The sequence below is a fragment of the Pristiophorus japonicus genome, chromosome 3, assembly GCF_044704955.1.
Source record: "Pristiophorus japonicus isolate sPriJap1 chromosome 3, sPriJap1.hap1, whole genome shotgun sequence".
Lineage (NCBI taxonomy): Eukaryota > Metazoa > Chordata > Chondrichthyes > Pristiophoridae > Pristiophorus > Pristiophorus japonicus.
The window spans coordinates 153426442-153447122 of NC_091979.1; the positions used below are offsets into that span (position 1 = coordinate 153426442).

Consider the following 20681-nt stretch of genomic DNA (forward strand, 5'->3'; position numbering starts at 1 on the left):
GTTCCTTATGAGTAGAGCGCCTTGATGCCATCCCTGATGAAGCAGTGCATAGCATATGAACTGGATGTCACCGACGTCAACTGTTACAGCCTGGAACAACCAGTGACATAGCAATTCAGACCCATGGTGACCTTGGCAGCCACAAGCAGTACTGTCCATGCCCTGGTTTGCGGCTTAAGTTTGTGCTGCAACAGGTAACACAGCTCTATGATTGCTTCCCTCGAGAAACAGAGACGTTGATACACTGCTCAACAGTGAGATTGAGGTATAACAGTCAGCTCCTGAAGATCTGTGTTGTACAGGGCTTCGTTCTCCTTCTTCTTGCAGCACCTGCAGGTCTGTGGACTCTCCCTTCCTGGTGCTGCTGTTCCTCATCTGGCAGCCCCAATGGCTAACCCAGTAGAACACCGATGACAGCAAAGACATTTTAAACCCTACAATTGAAGCCAAAACCAGCCCAACAAGCTCACTAGCAGCCTGAAATGTCTAATCCCTTGTTATACATGTGGACTTGTATTTACTCTGTACAGCCACCAGAGGGCTCATTCCCCAGAGTCCCAAGGGATCCCATAATCCCTTGGGAGCACAGGTATTTAAGGAGGCTTCACAGGTTGGAGACCTGCAATAAAAGACTACGGGCACACTTTACTTTGAGCTCACAGTGTTCATTCTGACTCTTTCTCCATACACAATACCTTCAAAAAGCACTTGTGAAGGTTGCTTCCCAACTATTCTCACCATGATTTACCAGATGGGCTTAAGAAGTGACAAATCAGATGCCGGCACAAATCAATTTCCCAAATCTATTCCAAATTAGAGCAAGGACTCTCATTGCCAGTTAAATTCAGGCAGGTGCATGGGACACCTAAGTGGCACCCACACCAATTTGGTGACCAAAGCACATCTGGTTCATTTCAAACATGTGCGATCTACGCTATAAATTGGTATGTTGAGGACCTGTTTCACTCCTGATAAATGGGTGAAGTGAGGCCCATTTTCCCCTCCGGTCTGTATTTCTCCACACTCAGCATCTTTCAAATGATTTTATTATGTTTTTACTCGTAAAATGCATTCCTTCACACTTCTCTGCATTAAATTGCAGCTGTCTACCAATTCCACCAACCTTTCTATGTCCTCCTGAGATCTGCTGCAGTCCCCCTCGCGGTTTTCTCATCAAATTTGATATCTTGCTACCTTTGTCCCAAATCCAAATCATCTATATACACACACAGAACCAAAGGAGATGCAGTAATGACTGCCCCGGGAAATAATACTTCCAAGCAACATCGTTTAACAACTAACCCTTTCCTGTCCGCCAACTAACTTAGCTGCTTCATTTCCTTATACCAAATGCCTGAACTTTTATAAACAATCTTTCTGCGCGACATCTTACTAAATGTCTTTTGAAAATCCATATATATGCTGTATCTACTGTATTCACTTTACCTATACAATCAATGATTTCTTCAAAACAAAAACTACTAAATTTGTCAGGTGTGTCTTGCTTTTAATAAATCTGGGCTGGTTGTTCTTGGATATCCCCATCATCTCTAAATGCGCACAAATTTAATCTTGAGTTTGCAGATGACACTAAACTGGGTGGCGGTGTGAGCTGTGAGGTGGATGCTAAGAGGTTGCAGGTTGATTTGGACAAGTTAGGAGAGTGGGCAAATGCATGGCAGATGCAGTATAATGTGGATAAATGTGAGGTTATCCACTTTGGTGGAAAAAATACGAAGGCAGAATATTATCTGAATGGCGGCAGATTAGGAAAAGGGGAGATGCAACGAGACCTGGGTTTCATGGTTCATCAGTCATTGAAAGTTGGCATGCAGGTACAGCAGGCAGTGAAGAAGGCAAATGGTATGTTGGCCTTCATAGGTAGGGGATTTGAGTAGAGGAGCAGAGGTCTTACTGCAATTGTACAGGGCCTTGGTGAGGCCTCACCTGGAATATTGTGTTCAGTTTTGGTCTCCTAATCTGAGGAAGGACGTTCTTGCTATTGAGGGAGTGCAGCGAAGGTTCACCAGACTGATTCCAGGGATGGCTGGACTGACATGTGAGGAGAGACTGGATCAACTGGGCCTTTATACACTGGAGTTTAGAAGGATGAGAGGGGATCTCACAGAAACGTATAAGATTCTGACGGGACTGTACAGGTTAGATGAGGGAAGAATGTTCCCGATGTTGGGAAAGTCCAGAACCAGGGGACACAGTCTTAGGATAAGGGGTAGGCCATTTAGGACTGGGATGAGGAGAAACTTCTTCACTCAGAGTTGTTAACCTGTGGAATTCCCTGCCACAGAGAGTCGTTGATGCCAGTTCATTGGATATATTCAAGAGGGAGTTAGATGTGGCCCTTATGGCTAAAGGGATCAAGGGGTATGGAGAGAAAGCGGGAAAGGGGTACTGAAGTGAATGATCAGCCATGATCATATTGAATGGTGGTGCAGGCTCGAAGGGCCGAATGGCCTACTCCTGCACCTATTTTCTATGTTTCTATGAATTACAGATTGTAAAGAGGCAATTTTAACCTGCCCTGCCCAGCAGGAACAGGACAGGCAATTAAAATCGCTGCAGAGAACATATAGCTCAAATCCCGCTCACCACCATTTTAAGGTGCAGTTCTTTTTCCAGTTGGCTGAGGCACCTGCCTGATTTTCAAGACGACATGCAAATCGGGGTCCTATGATAAAATGGCATTACCTGTTGCCCATAATTGTAACAGGAAATTGCAGAAGACCTGCACAGCATCCAATCCGGCAGTAAAACCTAGCTGGATTGGTCCCTCAGCAGTATTTAAAGGGATACTGAGCTGCAGGTAATCAGATCATAGGATCTGCATGTCATTGTGCTGTTAGGGTTGCTAGGTGAATTTCCAGCTGCCAAATCACTTCATCTGCTATTACTAGCCTTACTTACCCTGAGTTCTATCTGCTTATCATGATTGCTATTATTGCCTGTTTCATTTGGATGGAGGAACAGGGATGACGGTGGCGGTAGCAGTAGCTGCTGAGACCAATAGAAGACAGTAGGTGAGGGGGGTGGCTCAAGGTACTCGGACAGTAGCCACAATACTTTTATCCTGTGATATTCAACAGTCCTTGCAATATTGATCATTCAACATGTTGATTGCTGTTTAATAGATTGTAATTGTAAAGATTAAGAGATATGCCATGAGTTGTGAATCTCCAAAACTTGCTGGTTGATGTATGCAGCTCCATCATTTGCTTTGCATGAATGACATTATGCCCTGAGCCTCCCCATTATTTTTAAGAACATGCTGGATTTGCACATTAAATGCCACAGAAATTAAGTCTGGTAATTAAAGGCATAAGCACCCTTTTTTAATGTGATAATTATTAATGCAATGCCAATCAACCTCTGGTTCAAAAAGGGAACAATTTAAATTATTCAATCTCATTCCTGCATGGAGTCAATTATTGAGATTTTTTTTTAAGTGTCATTTGTTCCCCCTTTTCCTTTCTGTCCCTTTTTTCTTAATCCAATCTTTCTTTCCCTCTTTATTTCTCTTTCTGTACCTGATTTGACTCAAATTCAGCCTCCTTCTCCATTGTTTCTGTCTCAATCCTTAAATCTCATTAGTTGAGGAGACACACTGTTGGTCCCGTCATTCACTAAGGTCCCAGATGCCCTTGTGCTGTTATCATGTTGAACTTCCAGCAAGTTATGACACTTTTTTTGATGCTGAAGATGCCTCATTCCAACAAGATTTGGCCCTTTTGTCACATGACAAGTTGCACTTGCAATCACTAACACAAGTTATGGGATCATGCCATCAGAGAAAAGAAAAAGTGGTCAATGTGTCACCCTTTTTTTAATGGCTGATCATCTTCAACTCTGCCTCCCCCTCCCCCTTCTGGTGTTTACCTGGGAGAAACCAAAATAGTTAGAGGGGAAAAATCTGTTCCTACCTTCACCTGTTCTTGCTGCATCACAGGTGCTGCTACTGCCATAGGACTTTGGGTATAAACCTGGTGGTATGGTGCTTGAACACTGTGATCAGCATAGGGCTAGGGGGCAAAACAATCCAATTACTAACCTCATACAGTACACTATATAATGATCTGATAAAGTACAAAAGTGGGCAATGCTCACACAAATCCTCATTTCCCCTCAAAATGACTGATTACATTTTGGAAAACTTAAATTGAAGTTGGACAAAAATTTGAAATGAATTTGTGTTCTTGTCTTAAGGCACCAAGACACCACCACTGCCCCCTGGCCTGGAAAACCTAAATTGAAGTTGGACAAAAATTTGAAATGAATTTGTGTTATTGTCTTAAGGCACCAAGACACCACCACTGCCCCCTGGCCCCCAAGACAATATAATTTCTGTGAACATAAGAAATAGGAGCAGGAGTAAGCCATTTGGCCCCTTGGGCCTGTTCTGCCATTCAATAAGATCATGGCTTTCTGGAGATGAGGGGGTTACCTTATAATGATAGATTGAGTAGACTGGGTCTTTACTCGTTGAAGTTCAGAAGGATGAGGGGTGATCTTATAGAAACATTTAAAATAATGAAAGGGATAGACAAGATAGAGGCAGAGAGGTTGTTTCCACTGGTCGGGGAGACTAGAACCAGGGGGCACAGCCTCAAAATACGGGGGAGCCAATTTAAAACCGAGTTGAGAAGGAATTTTTTCTCCCAGAGCGTTGTGAATCTGTGGAATTCTCTGCCCAAGGAAGCAGTTGAGGCTAGCTCATTGAATGTATTCAAGTCACATATGGATAGATTTTTAACCAATAAGGGAATTAAGGGTTATGGGGAGCGGGCGGGTAAGTGGAGCTGAGTCCACGGCCAGATCAGCCATGATCTTCTTGAATGGCGGAGCAGGCTCGAGGGGCTAGATGGCCTACTCCTGTTCCTAATTCTTATGTTCTTATGATCTGATCATGGACTCAGCTCCACTTCCCTGCCCGCTCCCCATAACCCTTTATTCCCTGATCGCTCAAAAATCTGTCTATCTCCACCCTAAAGATATTCAATGATCCAGCCTCCACAGCTCTCTGCGGCAGAGAATTCCATAGATTTACAACCCACAGAAGAAATTTCTCCTCATCTCAGTTTTAAATGGGCAGCCCCTTATTCTAAGACTATGTCCTCGAGTTTTAGTTTCCCTTATGAGTGGAAATATCCTCTCTGCGTCCACCTTGTCCAGCCTCCTCATTATCTTATTAGTTTCAACAAGATCACCTCTCATTCTTCTGAACTCCAATGTGTATAGGCCCAACCTACTCAAACTATCCTCATAAGTCAACCCCTCATCTCTGGAATTAACCTAGCGAACCTTCTCTGAACAGCCTCCAATGCAAGTAAATCCTTCCTTAAATACGGAGACCAAAACTGTCAGCAGTACTCCAGGTGTGGCCTCACCAATACCCTGTACAGTTGTAGCAGGACTTCTCTGCTTTTATACTCTATCTCCCTTGCAATAAAGGCCAACATTCCATTTGCCTTCCTGATTACTTGCTGTACCTGCATACTAACTTTTTGTGTTTCATGCACAAGGACCCCCAGGTCCCTCTGTAGTGCAGCACTTTGCAATTTTTCTCCATTTAAATTATCATTTCCTTTTCTATTCTTTTTGCCAAAATGGATAACCTCTCATTTTCCCACATTATACTCCATCTGCCAAATTTTGGCCCACTCACTTAGCCTGTCTATATCCCTTTGTAGATGTTTTGTGTCCTCCTCACAATTTGCTTTCCCACCCATCTTTGTATCATCAGCAAACATGGCTACATTACACTCGGTCCCTTCATCCAAGTCATTAATATAGATTGTAAATAGTTGAGGCCCCAGCACCGATCCCTGCGGCACCCCACTAGTCACTGTTTGCCAACTGAAAAATGACTCATTTATCCTGACTCTCTGTTTTCTGCAGTTAGCCAATCCACTATCCATTCTAATATATTACCCCCAACCCCGTGAGCTTTTATCTTGTGCAGTAACCTCTTAATGTGGCACCTTATCGAATGCCTTCCGGAAATCCAAATACACCACATCCACTGGTTCCCCCTTATCCACCCTACTCATTACATCCTCAAAGAACTCCAACAAATTTGTCAAACATGATTTCCCTTTCATAAAACCATGCTGACCCTGCTTGATTGAATCATGCTTTTCCAAATGTTCCATTACTGCTTCCTTAATAATGGACTCCAGTATTTTCCCAATGACAGATGTTAGGCTAACTGGTCTATAGTTTCCTGCTTTTTGTCCGCCTCCTTTTTTTAAATAGGGGTGTTACATTTGCAGTTTTCCAATCTGCTGGGACCGCCCCAGAATCCAGGGAATTTTAGTCGATTACAACCTTTTTGAGTATGTCATTTTATCCTTGTCTCTGTGTTTTTTATTCTCTGTATGCCTCTTATACACTTTGGCCTCAATATTAAACTGCCACTCTAAGCTTTACTCCAAATCGCAAGATGGAAGGTGGTAGGAATAGGACAGTATGAAGCACAATGAAAGAAAGAGATTGAAGGTGCGTGAGGGAGTACATAGAAACATAGAAAATAGCAGTAGTAGGCCATTCGGCCCTTTGAATCTGCTCCGTCATTCAGTATAATCATGGTTAATCCTCTATCTCAACACCATATTCCCGCTTTTTTCCCCAATACCCCTTGATGCCTTTTGTTCCTAGAAATCTATTTATCTCCCTCTTAAATATGTTCAGTGACTTGGCCTCCACAGCCTTCTGTGGTAGAGAATTCCACAGGTTCACCACCCTCTGAGTGAAAACATTTCTCCATCTCTGTGCTAAATTTCCTACCCTGTATCCTGAGACTGTGACCCCTTGTTCTAGACTTCCCAGCCAGGGGAAACATCCTCCCCACATCCAGTTTATCCAACCCAGTCAAAATTTTATACGTTTCAATGCGATCCCCTTTCATTCTTCTAAACTCTAGTGATTACAGACCTAGTCGACCCAATCTCTCCTCATACGACAGTCCTGCCATCCCAGGAATCAGTCTGGTGAACCTTCGCTGCACTCCCTCTATGGCAAGTATATCCTTTCTTGGGTAAGGAGACCAAAACTGCACACAATACTACTAGTGCGATCTCACCAAGGCCCTGTATAACTGTACAGAGGGGCAGACAAACAGAAAGGAAAATGTTTCCGATGCTCTTCTCACTGGCCACCTCAGTTCCAATCTACACAAACTCTGCAATCTGCATCGTATCATCCACAGGTGTCGGCCTTAACTTAGTGGTCGCACTCTCGCCTCCAAGTCTGAAGGTTGGCGATGATTACCGATAGTCAGGAGAGATTGGAGCTTGGTGGGGGTTGATCAGAGCCCACAATCGAGAAGGAGCGATCGGGGCTCAGGATTGGAATGGGCAGGGGTGAGGAAAAAGAGATCGCGGATCACAGCTGCGATCGGCAGAAGGTTTGCTTGAGGGGCTGGGGGAGTTCTCCTGCTCCTTCTGGCCCACAAGGAGTGTAATAAAAAGCATTTGCCTGCTGGAGCTAGCTACTCTGGTCTCCATTTGCTGCCGGATTTCCTGAGCCCTGGGAAACTTGACCGGCAGCTGCTAAGATTTAAAATCGGGCTCCTAAGCCTGATGTAAATATGTTAATGAAGTATCCTGCCTCCCCAAAACAGGACACATGCACGCCATGTAACTCATCGCCGTATGCGTCAGATTGGGGATACATCTGTTTACCCTCCCGACCCACTCCTGCCTGCTGTTTGGCAGGGGGGATGGTGGTTTAATATTGAGCCCAAAGTGTACAAGAGGCATACAGAGAATAAGAGACACACAGAAGAGACAAGGATAAAGAGACATACACAAAGAGAGTGAATTAGAGTCACAGTGAAGCTGGCTGACAAGCATAGCAAACCACAGACTAGGAAGCTGATGCCTTAAGTTTCCTTCCTTAGGGCCATTTGAAGATACAGACCTGCCCATTGGCTGCACTGTGTGTCTAAACATTGGGGAGGAAATGTGAATGCAGCTAAGTGTGTGTCAAGCTTGAAGCTGTGCTCCAGGCTACTGAGAATGGGACCTTTGGCTGCTGCTATAATTTATCCTGGGGGAACATTCAATAGAAATTTTCACTGAGCTTAATCTTCAACAGCCTGAAGAAGCTTGCAGATCCTCTGGGTACAGGGGCAGGCTCTTGGACCAGACATCCCTGCACTGAAGTGCCCAACAGTCAAATATGGAGCAAGAATAAGGTGGGATGCTAGAAATATTCCTCAGGCCGCATTATAGTACCAATACTGGGCTCGAGTCTACTACAGGCACAAGCCCAATTACACGCACTGGGGAAGCACCAGTAAATCTCAGTGCAATGCAGGTGGAGACTGACGTGACAAGTCTCCACCCTCTTTTTCTGTGCTTGGGCACAACGGATTCCCCAAGAACAGTCAATAGTAAACTCTATTAACAAAATGTAAAAATGTGAGAGAAACAAAGTGGAAGGCAAACAGATGTGTCAGAAAAGTAGAAAACAGGAGACAAGCACAGAGATAGTAACATTAAGATAGAGATGGGTTTAAAAAATGTTTTGTTCATGTGCAATTCCAAAGGCAATCAACAGTTTATTTAACCAAAAGAAAGTTAGAAATTACACAGCACTGTACTGAATCAATTGTTAAATAAGATAAAAATAAATACAGGAATTTGTTTTTCTTTTGGTTAACCAGTTTAATAATTTTACCTCGGGCATAGAAGCTTCCATCACTGGAAGTGGAGGAGGTGCACATCCGCCATCCTGAGGCAATTCCACTGGTTGATATATTATCTCAGATGGTTGTAGGTATAACACAGAGGCTGTAGAAGCTGGTGACTAATAAAATAAGTAATCAATGTAAATGGCACACAGTATTTGATAAAGTTACACATCAATTTAAAACAATAGGTCATTTGAGTAAGTTTTTTAGAAAATATCTTGTGTATATACGAGACGATGCAATACAAAAATCCAGCTTTCTACTATATCACCAAAACTGCAAAATTACAAGCATGCAAAACGCATCATTTGGTTTTCACTTGAAAGTAAAACTGTTCAGAAGGATACATGGCTCTTATTTCTTTTGTGTAAGTGAACAACAGATGTCAAATTACGCTTCTCAAGTCCTTCATTTTTGAGCCTACCTCAGGCTCCGCGTACATAGATAAAAAGAGCATCAGCCAAACAAGTGCAAAAATGGCACAATGTCCCTTATTTGTTTCATGATAACTAATAAATTACATCCTTTCTCCAAACCTTTCTGTCCAGTATATAATGCTAAATAAGCAATCCTGGTCAGCAGTTTTGATCACAGGTTTTGTGGGATGCTTCACTTTCAATAGTCAGTGAAGCCAAGAGGTGGCAGAATGCAGGAAATCGGATGCCAATTACTTATCCCTACAAGTAAAACTTTTTCACTAAAGTCAGTTTTTTTTCCCAAATACTATAAATAAAACTGGAAAAGTACAATAACATGCATGTGTGTGTGATTATCTGAGGATTACTTTCCTTTTGGGTTAGGACCAGTTTTTCGAAAGACTGGCTAATAATTTCAGATTCAGCATCTTGTGTCACGCTAATTATCTGATTGATAGGCTGACTTGTGAGCACATTAAAATTCAGGAAATTATCTCAAAAACTAAATGGATTTCAATTGCATAATTTTTGCTGGAGCTATTTTTGAAAGCTTCACTAACTTCAACAAAAAAACTAAATAGCCAGTTTACCATTCATAAAGCTGCTGAAAACTTGTATGGCAGGATTCTTTATCTACAACCCTGCATCAAACAGACAAAACCTTTTTTCGTTAATATGAGCAGAGAAGGGCCTAGACTCCAAACATTAGCTATTAACAATTTGGTGTGTTGCCTTTTTTGTTGTTGCTATATTTACTTCAAATATTAAAAATAGCTTATTAATCATGCAAAAATTAAAGAGTTAAAAGTTTTACCTGTGGCAATCCCCACTGCCACTGGCCTGTGAGACAATGAGCTGGTGCCTGCAAACAAAAATAGCAGGTAATGATATACATTCTCTTTGACAACAATCATCTAAAATATTTTAACAAGAGTTCTGCAGCAGTCTTCAAGGAAGTTTAATTGAAAACAAAGCAAGTTCACGTGATCAGATAATCTTGTTGCAAAATTAATGCCTGAAATCCTACAAAAATGTGGTCAGCAGAAACATCTCAATCAATTATTACTTCCTTGTTAGCGCTCCCAACTGAGTGGCAATCCTGACAATATATGTAAAGTCAGCAGTTGTCCAGGACAGTGTACTGAGGATTGAGAGCTGCTGGAAAAAAAACTACTTCACAATGACCGCCAACTTCTCTCTTCATGAGATAGGAAAATTTGTTATGCTTTATTGAGGAAAGCCACACGCCTTGGGCAACTGGGCCAGAAATAGTCTCTAAAGAGCTTAGTTGAAGCCTCAAGACCCACTAACTCAGACAATAATGACGCTGCTCTAGTTCTGACAATAGTTCACAATAGTATAGAGCTATGACAGGTAGAAAAGATGCAGCAAGCCATTTTAAGAAAGTTGGCCATAGACTGGTGCAAGATTTCAGCAGTAAAGTCCCCTTTTTTTTTAAAAAAAAAGAAAGGAGTTCTCTTGCAAGAATGCAGGCGTGACTGAACCATTACTACAACTTGCATTTATATAGCCCCTGTAACATAGGAAATGTCTGAAGACTCTTCAATAAAAAAGAATTATGCTATGTGCTGTACCTGGAAGCTACCATGAATTGCAAGTCTCAATGAACACCAACTCACCATCATAGACAGTCCCTCGAGATCGAGGAAGACTTGCTTCCACTCTAAAAGTGAGTTCTCAGGTGGCTGTAGTCCAATACGGGAACCACAGTCTCTGTCATAGGTGGGAGACAGTCGTTGAAGGAAAGGGTGGGTGGGACTGGTTTGTCGCACGCTCCTTCCGCTGCCTGCGCCTGTTTTCTGCATGCTCTCACCGATGAGACCGGAGGTGCTCAGCGCCCTCCTGGATGCACCTCCTCCACCTAGGGCAGTCATTGGCCAGGGATTCCCAGGTGTCGGTGGAGATGTTGCACTTTATCAAGGAGGCTTTGAGGGTGTCCTTGAAGCGTTTTCTCTGCCCACCTTGGGCTCGCTTGCCGTGTCGGAATTCTGAGTAGAGCACTTGCTTTGGGAGTCTTGTGTCAGGCATGCGAACACTGTGGCCTGAACAACGGAGCTGGTCGAGTGTGGTCATTGCTTCGATGCTGGGGCTGATTGAGGACGCTAACGTTGGTGCGTCTGTCCTCCCAGGGGATTTGCAGGATCTTGTGGAGACATCGTTGGTGGTATATCTCCAGCGATTTGGGGTGTCTACTGTATATGGTCACGTCTCTGAGCCATACAGGGGCGGGTATCACTACGGCCCTGTAGACCATGAGCTTGGTGGCAGATTTGAGGGGCTGATCTTCGAACACTTTTCCTCAAGCGACTGAAAGCTGCGCTGGCGCACTGGAGGCGGTGTTGAACCTCGTTGTCGATGTCTGCCCTTGCTGATAATAGGCTCCTGAGGTATGGAAAGTGGTCCACGTTGTCCAGGGCCGTGCTGTGGATCTTGATTGGGGGACAGTGGTGTGTGGTGGGGTCAGGTTGGTGGAGGACCTTTGTCTTATGGATGTTTTGTGACTATGACTTGAAGTTCAGTCTCTGTGCTTAGACGCAAGCATCGTACGAGTATTGTAGTTCGACGACAGAGGTTGCGACGGTCTTGGATCTGGCCTCGAGACGACTAAGGTTGAACAGGTTTCCACTGGTTCTGTAGTTTAGTTCCACTCCAGCAAGGAGCTTGTTCAGTGTGAGGTTGAGCATTGCAGCGAGGAAAATAGAGGGTTGGCGCGATGACGCAGCCCTGCTTGACCCAGGACTGGACGTGTATTGGGTCTATGATGGATCCGTTGGTCAAGATCACCGCTTGCATGTCATCATGGAGCAGGTGGAGGATGGTGACAAACCTTTGGGGGCAGCCGAAATGGAGGAGGTTGCTTCATAGTCCCTTGCGGTTGACAGTGTCAAAGGCCTTTGTAAGGTCAAAGAAGGCCATGTACAAGGGTTGGTGCTGTTCCTTGCATTTGTCTTGCAGCTGTCGCGCCGTAAAAATCATGTCCGTTGTACCCCGTAGTGGACGAAATCTGCACTGTGACTCCGGGAGGAGCTCCTCAGCCACAGGGAGATTCCTCTGTAGTTGCCGCAGTTGGACTTGTCCGCTTTTTTAAAGATGGTCACGATTACTGCATCTCTGATCTCCCAGCATGCTCTTCTCCTTCCAGATGAGAGATGACATCATGCATTCATGCCAATAGTGCCTCTCCGCCATACTTTAGTGCCTCAGCGGGGATTCCACTGCTCCTGTTGCCTTGTTGTTCTTGAGTTGGTAGATGGCCTTTTCTATCTTGTGCAGGGCTGAGGTTTTGCTGAAATGGTGGCGGGGGTAGCATGCTGCAGGATGGAGATCTTCGAAGCGGGTCCCGACTCCCTCGGCGTCCTTGATGAGCGTCTCCCCGTTCTTGGGCCGTAGGTGGCTTTGACTGCGGTGAAGAATCCTCACACATCATGGCTGTCTGCCAGCTGCTGAATCTCTTGTGCTTTCTCCACCCACCATCTATTCTTTAGGTCGTGGGTTTTTTGTTGGACCTCAGCCTTAAGCTGGCTGTAATGCTGCTTTGCTGCTCTTGAGTTGGGTTGTTGTTTTAGGTTCAGAGATGCCCTGCGCTTGCGATTTATTAGCTCTTGGATCTCCTGGTCATTCTCATCAAACCAGTCCTGGTGATTCCTGGTTGTGTGGCCAAGCGTCTCTTCGCAGGCACGCGCTGTGGGCATTCTGTATCTCTGGGTCATCAAGGGTCACCAGGTTAGCTGTGAGGCGCTGGCTAGAATTGTCCTAAAGAAGGTAGATCTTAATCGGTTGCTACTCAAAGGTGTTGGTGATACAAAATGGCAGCTGGACTTAAAAAGTCTGGTGCAAATTTTGCGAAACTTCACTCCTGGCCTGCAACCGTACACAACAGGACTGCAGATTATAGAATGTGAAAAACTAATCACTGCACCCACTTCTCCCATCAGTGCTCTCATTATGGAAGACCTTTGTACTGGGAGAGCCTTGCTGTACAAAATTTACGTAAAAGTAAACTTGGGTAACTCATGAATCTTGCAATTGAGGGAGCTGGTTTTGATACTCAGTTTGTATGTTTTCTGGTACTTAAGACAATTTTTCAGTTGTAGTAAATATAGGTTTTAATCAGTGCTTTCACTTTTCTTCTTTTATAACGGTAGAACCAAGAGTAAAACTGTGTGCACAAAACAATTGTCGAATTTTATAAAGGGAAAGATTTTTTTTTTTTACGCCTTTATAATGTACTGTTTAAAGGTCCTCAAGCTGCTGCTTCCTTATCTCCCTACAGCTGTTCCTTGGAGCAACTACCTTATCTGCACTGATGACATGATTCTTTGTTTAATTTTCTCCTATCTCTCTGGACTTCTGCTTAGACCTTGGATGTTACTCCCACTGCTCATTGCTCCTCTGCTGGTATGCCAGATCTGCTGGTGCACACTGCAAACACCAGCTGGACCCCTGGATCAACTTTTGCTAGCACACTGTTAACTTGCCACTCTTCCTCAGCCTTCTGATTCCAATGACTAAGGGTCATCGACCCGAAACGTGTTTTCTCTCCACAGATGCTGCCTGACCCGCTGAGATTTCCAGCATTCCTTCTGATTCCACTGGACAGCCTCTCTAAAACTGTGTCCAAACTTGGACACTGTGGGGCCCTCAAAGTTGATTCCTCCCCCCCCATATCCAAGTCAACTTCACCACATCACAGGACCTCAAACTTAGCTTCTTCTTTTGGATCATCTCCTCTGTCCCCTGTTTATGACCAGGACATGTCTTTCCTAAACTCTACCATGCCCATGTAACCTGGAGTCCCTCTGGATAGTTGCATGTACATTTTTCTGCCACTCTGGATCCAAGTCCATTTCTTCCTTCTAACTTTGTTGAATAAGCTCACAGGTGCCTAATGACTCTCTTGGCATTCTCTGAAGGGCCCATCGAGGTAACTGTCACTGCCTTGAGCAGCAACCCCAAATGCCCATCCTCTTCTCTTCGCGACTTTTCCACCCAGAGTGCCCGCTAGAAACTAATCTCACCAACCTCTTTCCTGTCCCACTCACTCAATCACGTTTACCTTCCCTCTATCTAGTTACATGTATATTATCTTGGACTCGGCCAGCAGAATAACAGTCACCACCCCATTCCTTATTTTCCTCCAAAATATCTGCTCACTCGTGAACATGGATGATTGCATTGAATCCTGGTTTTGATTGAAACAGCTCATAAGTAGTGACACCATGCTCCTTTACTAAAGCCTCCCCACCTGCACTGCCCAAACTGCTGCGGTGTGCTCATTACCAAACGACACCTTGGTCTCATCCGCTATTCATCTGGTACTTTCTCCACCTTCAAGAACCTTACCTTATTCCACCCTTTTGTAAAATTCTCATTCTCGACCAATGGGAATCTGCATGTTAACATTGTCAACACTTACCTGTAACCATTACTTATCGCTGCATAAATAAGCCTCCCACCACTACTTGATGCTATTGCACCTTCCAATTCTCATTGCGTGCCTCTTCTGCCTCATGGTGGAACACTAAGTCTTTTAAGTATCTATTTGTTATTTTATGCTGCCAATGCCTGCTCCTATTTTTAAATTTTATAATTTAACGTTTGCTCTTTAGGTCCCCTTTCTCCTTCCTGAATCAAGTATCAAGTCATGCTCATTCCCACTCCCTATTCTCAGACCTGTTTCACCCTCATCTCTCATTCTTTTTGGTTCCTTCTCAGCTGCTCCTGTTGTAGTTTCTTTGAACATCTGCCCCAGCCTCTGCTTTCTCTGTCCTTGGCCCCCTGCTCCCCATCCTACGAGAACACTTCTACCAGCATCTTCCATCTATCATGCTCTTTGCCGGCTTCCCACCTTAGTGCAGCATAGGAGTTCCACAGCGATTGTGTGTAAACAGGGGACAAAAACAAGAGGATATGGGTGAGGGGGGTCAGGCGAGAAAGGTTGGTCGGGGGTGGGGGGGAGGAAAGGGGGAAGGGGAGGTTTGTTGATTGTCACAGAGAAAGGAGGAACAGCAGCTATATAGAGGGGAGATAGTGAGGCGAGGGTTAAGGCTGAGAAAGCTTTTGTGTAAGTACCGAGGGGAAACAGGAAGACGACGTGGAAGGGTGATGAGAAGGAGACACATCTGATAGAGGGACAAGAAAGAAAGGAAGGACTTGTAGGGTTGCAGTTTGTCTACTTGCACAGATACAGTGTGAACAGCAGCTACAGAGGGAAAACGGAGGATGTAATAAAGGATGAACAGAGGGGACCAGAAAGTTTGAGTTCGCATTTAGATGGGAAAAATTAAGACAGCAGTAAAGGGTTAAGCAAATAGGCAAACAAGAGAACAAAAAAATAGCAATGGGATGCTCAGACACTGCTCCCAGCTTGGCCCTTCCCGTGAAAATAATTCAAAATTATTTGTGTCCCTGCTCTTGGCACTACTCCCAAGAATAAAAATGTGTCACAGCCCTGTTGCTGAAAATTAAAAAAGATATTTGCTGTCTCCCGATTCTGGCTCTCAATAGAAAAAAAAACTATTCCTTGCCTGGCCCTGTGTTTCAGACTCCCTTGCTCGCCAGGCCTCGTTTCCCTGCCCAACCAGAATAAAAATTTACTTAAAAAATATTCCAGGCTCCGATCCTTTTATTCCACTCCTAGCTGCAATTTAAAATAAAATCTTCCTGCCTCCATTTCCACAAAACTAAATGTACAATGCTGTATAAATTAGTTTAAAACTGTTCCTGGCCGCATTTTTCCCAGCCCTGCGCCTGGCTACAAATTTTTTTTTTTTAAACTATTCCTGGCCTGGCCCGCCTGTGAATTTTGTTTGTCGAAATTTTCCCAGCCCGACATTTGCTCAATTAATTTAATCAGCTTTGCTACTATATAAATTACATTAAAAATACTTCCCCAGCCCACTGCATAATTAATTTAATTATTTATTGGTTTTCATAAATTTTGAGGAATCATGTATTTGTTCTAATTATTTCATAAATTTAACTGCAATTCTGTTAAACATCTGATTCCTTCAACAAATGAAAAGCCGCCTTTCACGTGAAAATAAATGCAAGTTTATTTCTGAGAGATATCTACACACAACTTTTTAAGATTCTAAAATCCAGTCAAAATTAAAGATTGCCATGCTAAGGTTGTGTAATGCATTTGCTTCATGATTCTTTGCTTAAGAATTCATAGCAACACATGGCTATTAAAAACTAGATGGTTTATTAGCAAAAGTTTAACAATCACACTACACATTACCAGTTCATCCACCAGGCTCACAACCACCTGCTGTATCGTGGATCCCTTGAACCCAACTGGCTGGGGTTTTATTGGGTCTGTGAACGTCACGTGACTGGCTACGCCACTCACAACTCAACAGCTCCACAAACCTGTGAGCATATTCTTCCCTTTTTTTTTTAGAAGCAAGGTATTTATACAATATTTCAAAAGATTACTTATCACAATTTTACAGATTCGACTGCTGAGCCTGATTATCTTGTAAGCTTTTAGCTTCCTCCTGCTCTGACCATTTCTTTGCAGTTGGCTGGCGATGTCCATTTTCTATATTCTTTTTTGACTCTGGAGACCATCTTGGGGAATTTCTGTTTTCAAGGCGTGCAGTCCAGGCTTCCTGACCTCGATCTTCCTGTGTCCTCTTAAGCTTCCTTGAAACACTTACATCCGTTCCAGTGATAGCTTACTTCCTAAGATCTTGATATTATTCCCAGTTATCAATATCCTTACTACTCGGGGGATCAAGGGGTATGGCGAGAAAGCAGGAATGGGGTACTGAAGTTGAATGTTCAGCCATGAACTCATTGAATGGCGGTGCAGGCTAGAAGGGCCGAATGGCCTACTCCTGCACCTATTTTTTATGTTTCTATCCTGTCTCATTCGTTTGCGTTTCCTTGTTGATCTTCTCAACTGAACCCCAACTCTATCTCCCACCCCGGCAGATAGAGTCTCTGCAAGGTTGTCCCATACCCGCAGAACCGCCTTCAGTAGAAGTACTTGGACCTGCAACTCACTCTGATCATCATCCAAGTCAGGCTCACATGAACCTTCCTGATGTATTCACCATATTTGACCAAGTACTGCATGGTGCCACATACCCGAATAATTGTACTAATGTCCCATTTGCGTGGACTTGCCCTTTTCGACAGAGTGAGAACTCTGACCTGATCACCCTTCTGAAAGCACCGCTCTTTAGTACTGGAATGATAATGTTTCTGCACAGATTGTGCCTTCTCTATCTTATCAGACAAGTTTGGTTGCAATAAACTGAAACATGTTCACAGCCTATAATTCAGCAGGCGTGCACCCTGTTGTAGAATGAGGCGTAGTTCTGTATTTGAAAAGAAAATTCGCTAACTTGTGCTTCGTGCACACTGATGATCCAGTCTATAGAACCTGATTCCGCAAAGCCTCGACAATCCTGACCGACCTTTCAGCTGCACCATTCGAAGCAGGATGATGTGGTGTTACCAGCATGTGTTTTATAACGCTGTGTCTGGCAAAATTCACAAATTGAATGGACCGAAATTGCGGCCCATTATTTGACACCATTTTTTTGGGCAGGTCATGGCACGCAAAAAAGCCCCGCGATTCATCCAATCCCTGCAGCCATTTCAAATAGCTATTGATTAGAACCAGAAAATGATCACTGCCCCTCTCGCAAAAATCAATTATTATTTGGAATGGTCTCATTGGCCAAGTCCATGTTTGCAGCAGCGTTTTAGCTGGCATGGTCCTGCAGTTTTGACAGATAGAAGTACTAGTACTAAAACGTGTACTAAGTCTTTATCCAACCCAGGCCAATAAACAAAACTTCGGGCCACGGCTTTCATGCCTACGATGCCAGTATGTTCACTGAAGTTCCGTCAAAACTTTGGCTCATAGTATACTGGGAAAGACTACTCTTCGGCCCCATTTTAGACATCCTGCTCACATGATAATTCATGTCGACTATTATAAAAGGGCTTTATTCCCTGATCTAAATACTTCTGATCGTCAGACCACCCTCGCAGGGTGTGCTCATAGGTTTGCTGTAACATGGCATCTTTCTGTGTGTGCTCTGCAACAAGAGGCGGTGGCCGTAAAGTCCTCATCAACGACATCTAGAGTGAAGATTGACTGTTCGCGGCCAATTTCAGAATCTTCATGAGGCAACCATGAAAGGGCATCCTCCCACTGCATGCTGCTTTGATGTGCGATACCCGAATTTGTAATCGTACTGACACAATAGCCCATCTCTGCATCCTGGAAGCTGCCATAGATAGAATTGCCACCTTTTGAGCGTAGGATAGTTAGTAACAGATTGTGATTGGTTACTAGCGTGAATTGGCGTCCCAAAAGAAACTGGTAAAATTTTTTAATATCAAATATAATTGTCAAAACCCCTCTCAATCTGGACATAATTTTATTGAGCGTACACTATGCAAAGGCAACCGGTTTTTCCTGCCCATCATTCATAACATGGCTGATCATGCTTCCATGTTTCACAAGTCAAGATTATAATGGATGAGAAGAGCACTACTGCTCAAGTGTCGCTTGAATGTGTCATATGCATTCTGTTGTTCTTTGTCCCATATCCAACGCATTCCTTTCATTAATAACTAATAGAAACATAGACATAGAAAATAGGTTCAGGAGTAGGCCATTTGGCTCTTCGAGCCTGCACTGCCATTCAATAAGATCATGGCTGATCATTCCCTCAGTACCCCTTTCGTGTTTTCTCTCCATACCCCTTGATCCCCTTAGCCTTAAAGGTCATATCTAACTCCTTCTTGATTATATCCAATGAACTGACATGAACAACTCTCTGCGGCAGGGAATTCCACAGGTTCACAATTCTCTGAGTGAAGAAGTTTCTCCTCATCTCAGTCCTAAATGGCCTACCCCTTATCCTATGTCCCCTGGTTCTGGACTTCCCCAACATCGGGAACATTCTTTCCGCATCTAACCTGTCCAGTCCCGTCAGAATCTTATACGTTTCTATGAGATCCCCTCTCATCCTTCTAAACTCCAGTGAATAACGGCCCAGTTGATCCAGTCTCTCCTCATATGACAGTCCAGCCATCCCTGGAATCAGTCTGGTGAACCTTCGCTGCACTCCCTCAATAGCAAGAACGTCCTTCCTCAGATAAGGAGACCAAAACTGAACACAATATTCCAGGTGAGGACTGACTAAGGCCCTGTATAACTGCAGTAAGACCGCTCTGCTCCGATACTCAAATCCCCTAGCTATGAAGACCAACATACCATTTGCCGCCTTCACCGCCTGCTGTACCTGTGTGGCCACTTTCAATGACTGATGCACCATGACACCCAGGTCTCGTTGCACTTCCCCTTTTCCTAATCTGCTGCCATTCAGATAATATTCTGCCTTCATCTTTTTGCCCCCAAAATGGATAACCTCACATTTATTCACATTATACTGCATCAGCCATGCACTTGCACACTCACCTAATCTGTCCAAGTCACACTGCAGCCTCTTAGCGTCCTCCTCACAGCTCACACCGCCACCCAGTTTAGTGTCGTCTGCAAACTTGGAGATATTACACTCAATTCCTTCCTCTAAATCGTTGATGTATATTGTAAAGAGCTGCGATCCCAGCACTGAGCCCTGCGGCACTCCACTCGTCACTGCCTGCCATTCTGAAAAGGATCAGTTTATCCTGACTCTCTGCTTCCTGTCTGCCAACCAGTTCTCTATCCACGTCAGTACATTAACTCCAAGACCATGTGCTTTGATTTTGCACACCAATCTCTTGTGCGGGACCCTGTCAAAAGCCTTTTGAAAGTCCAAATACACCACATCCACTGATTCTCCCTTGTCTACTCTGATGGTTACATCCTCAAAAAATTCCAGAAGGTTCATTAAGCATGATTTCCCGTTCATAAATCCATGCTGACTTGGACCGATCCTGTCACTACTTTCCAAATGCGCTGCTATTTCATCCTTAATGATTGATTCCAACATTTTCCCCACTACTGATGTCAGGCTAACTGGTCTATAATTACTCATTTTCTCTCTCTCCTTTTTAAAAAAGTGGTGTTACATTAGCTATCCTCCAGTCCATAAAAACTGATCCAGAGTCGATAGACTGTTGGAAAATTATCACCAATGCATCCACTATTTCTAGGGCTACTTCCTTAAGTACTCTGGGGTGCAGACTATCAGGCCCCGGGGGTTTATCGGCCTTCAATCCCATCAATTTCCCTAACATAATTTCCCGCCTAATAAGGATATCCTTCTGTTCCTCCTTCTCACTAGACCCACTGTCCCCAAGTACATTCAGAAGGTTATTTGTGTCTTCCTTTGTGAAGACAGAAGTAGTTGTTCAATTGGTTTGCCATTTCTTTGTTCCCCATTATAAATTAACCTGAATCCGACTGCAAGGGACCTACGTTTGTCTTCATTAATTTTTTTCTCTTCACATATTTATAGAAGCTTTTGCAGTCAGTTTTTATGTTCCCTGCAAGCTTCCTCTCATACTCTATTTTCCCCCTCTTAATTAAACCCTTGGTCCTCCTCTGTTGAATTCTAAAT

General features: G+C 43.8%; 1 protein-coding gene across 10 annotated transcripts in view; it reads right to left on the reverse strand.

Moving 5' to 3' along the window:
* The window catches only part of rftn2 (raftlin family member 2), a 452549-nt gene that overhangs the window by 263821 nt on the left and 168047 nt on the right, over window positions 1-20681 (reverse strand). For all 10 annotated transcript variants that reach the window (XR_011592693.1, XM_070875941.1, XM_070875932.1 and 7 more), the window contains 3 exons: window positions 9938-9985; window positions 8695-8823; window positions 3936-4034 (listed from right to left, as the gene is read on the reverse strand). Coding sequence is in view for 9 of the 10 variants with exons in the window: in XM_070875941.1 (XP_070732042.1) it covers window positions 3936-4034; window positions 8695-8823; window positions 9938-9985 (276 nt within the window). In the remaining variant the exon portion in view is untranslated. The remainder of the gene's footprint in view (window positions 1-3935; window positions 4035-8694; window positions 8824-9937; window positions 9986-20681) is intronic.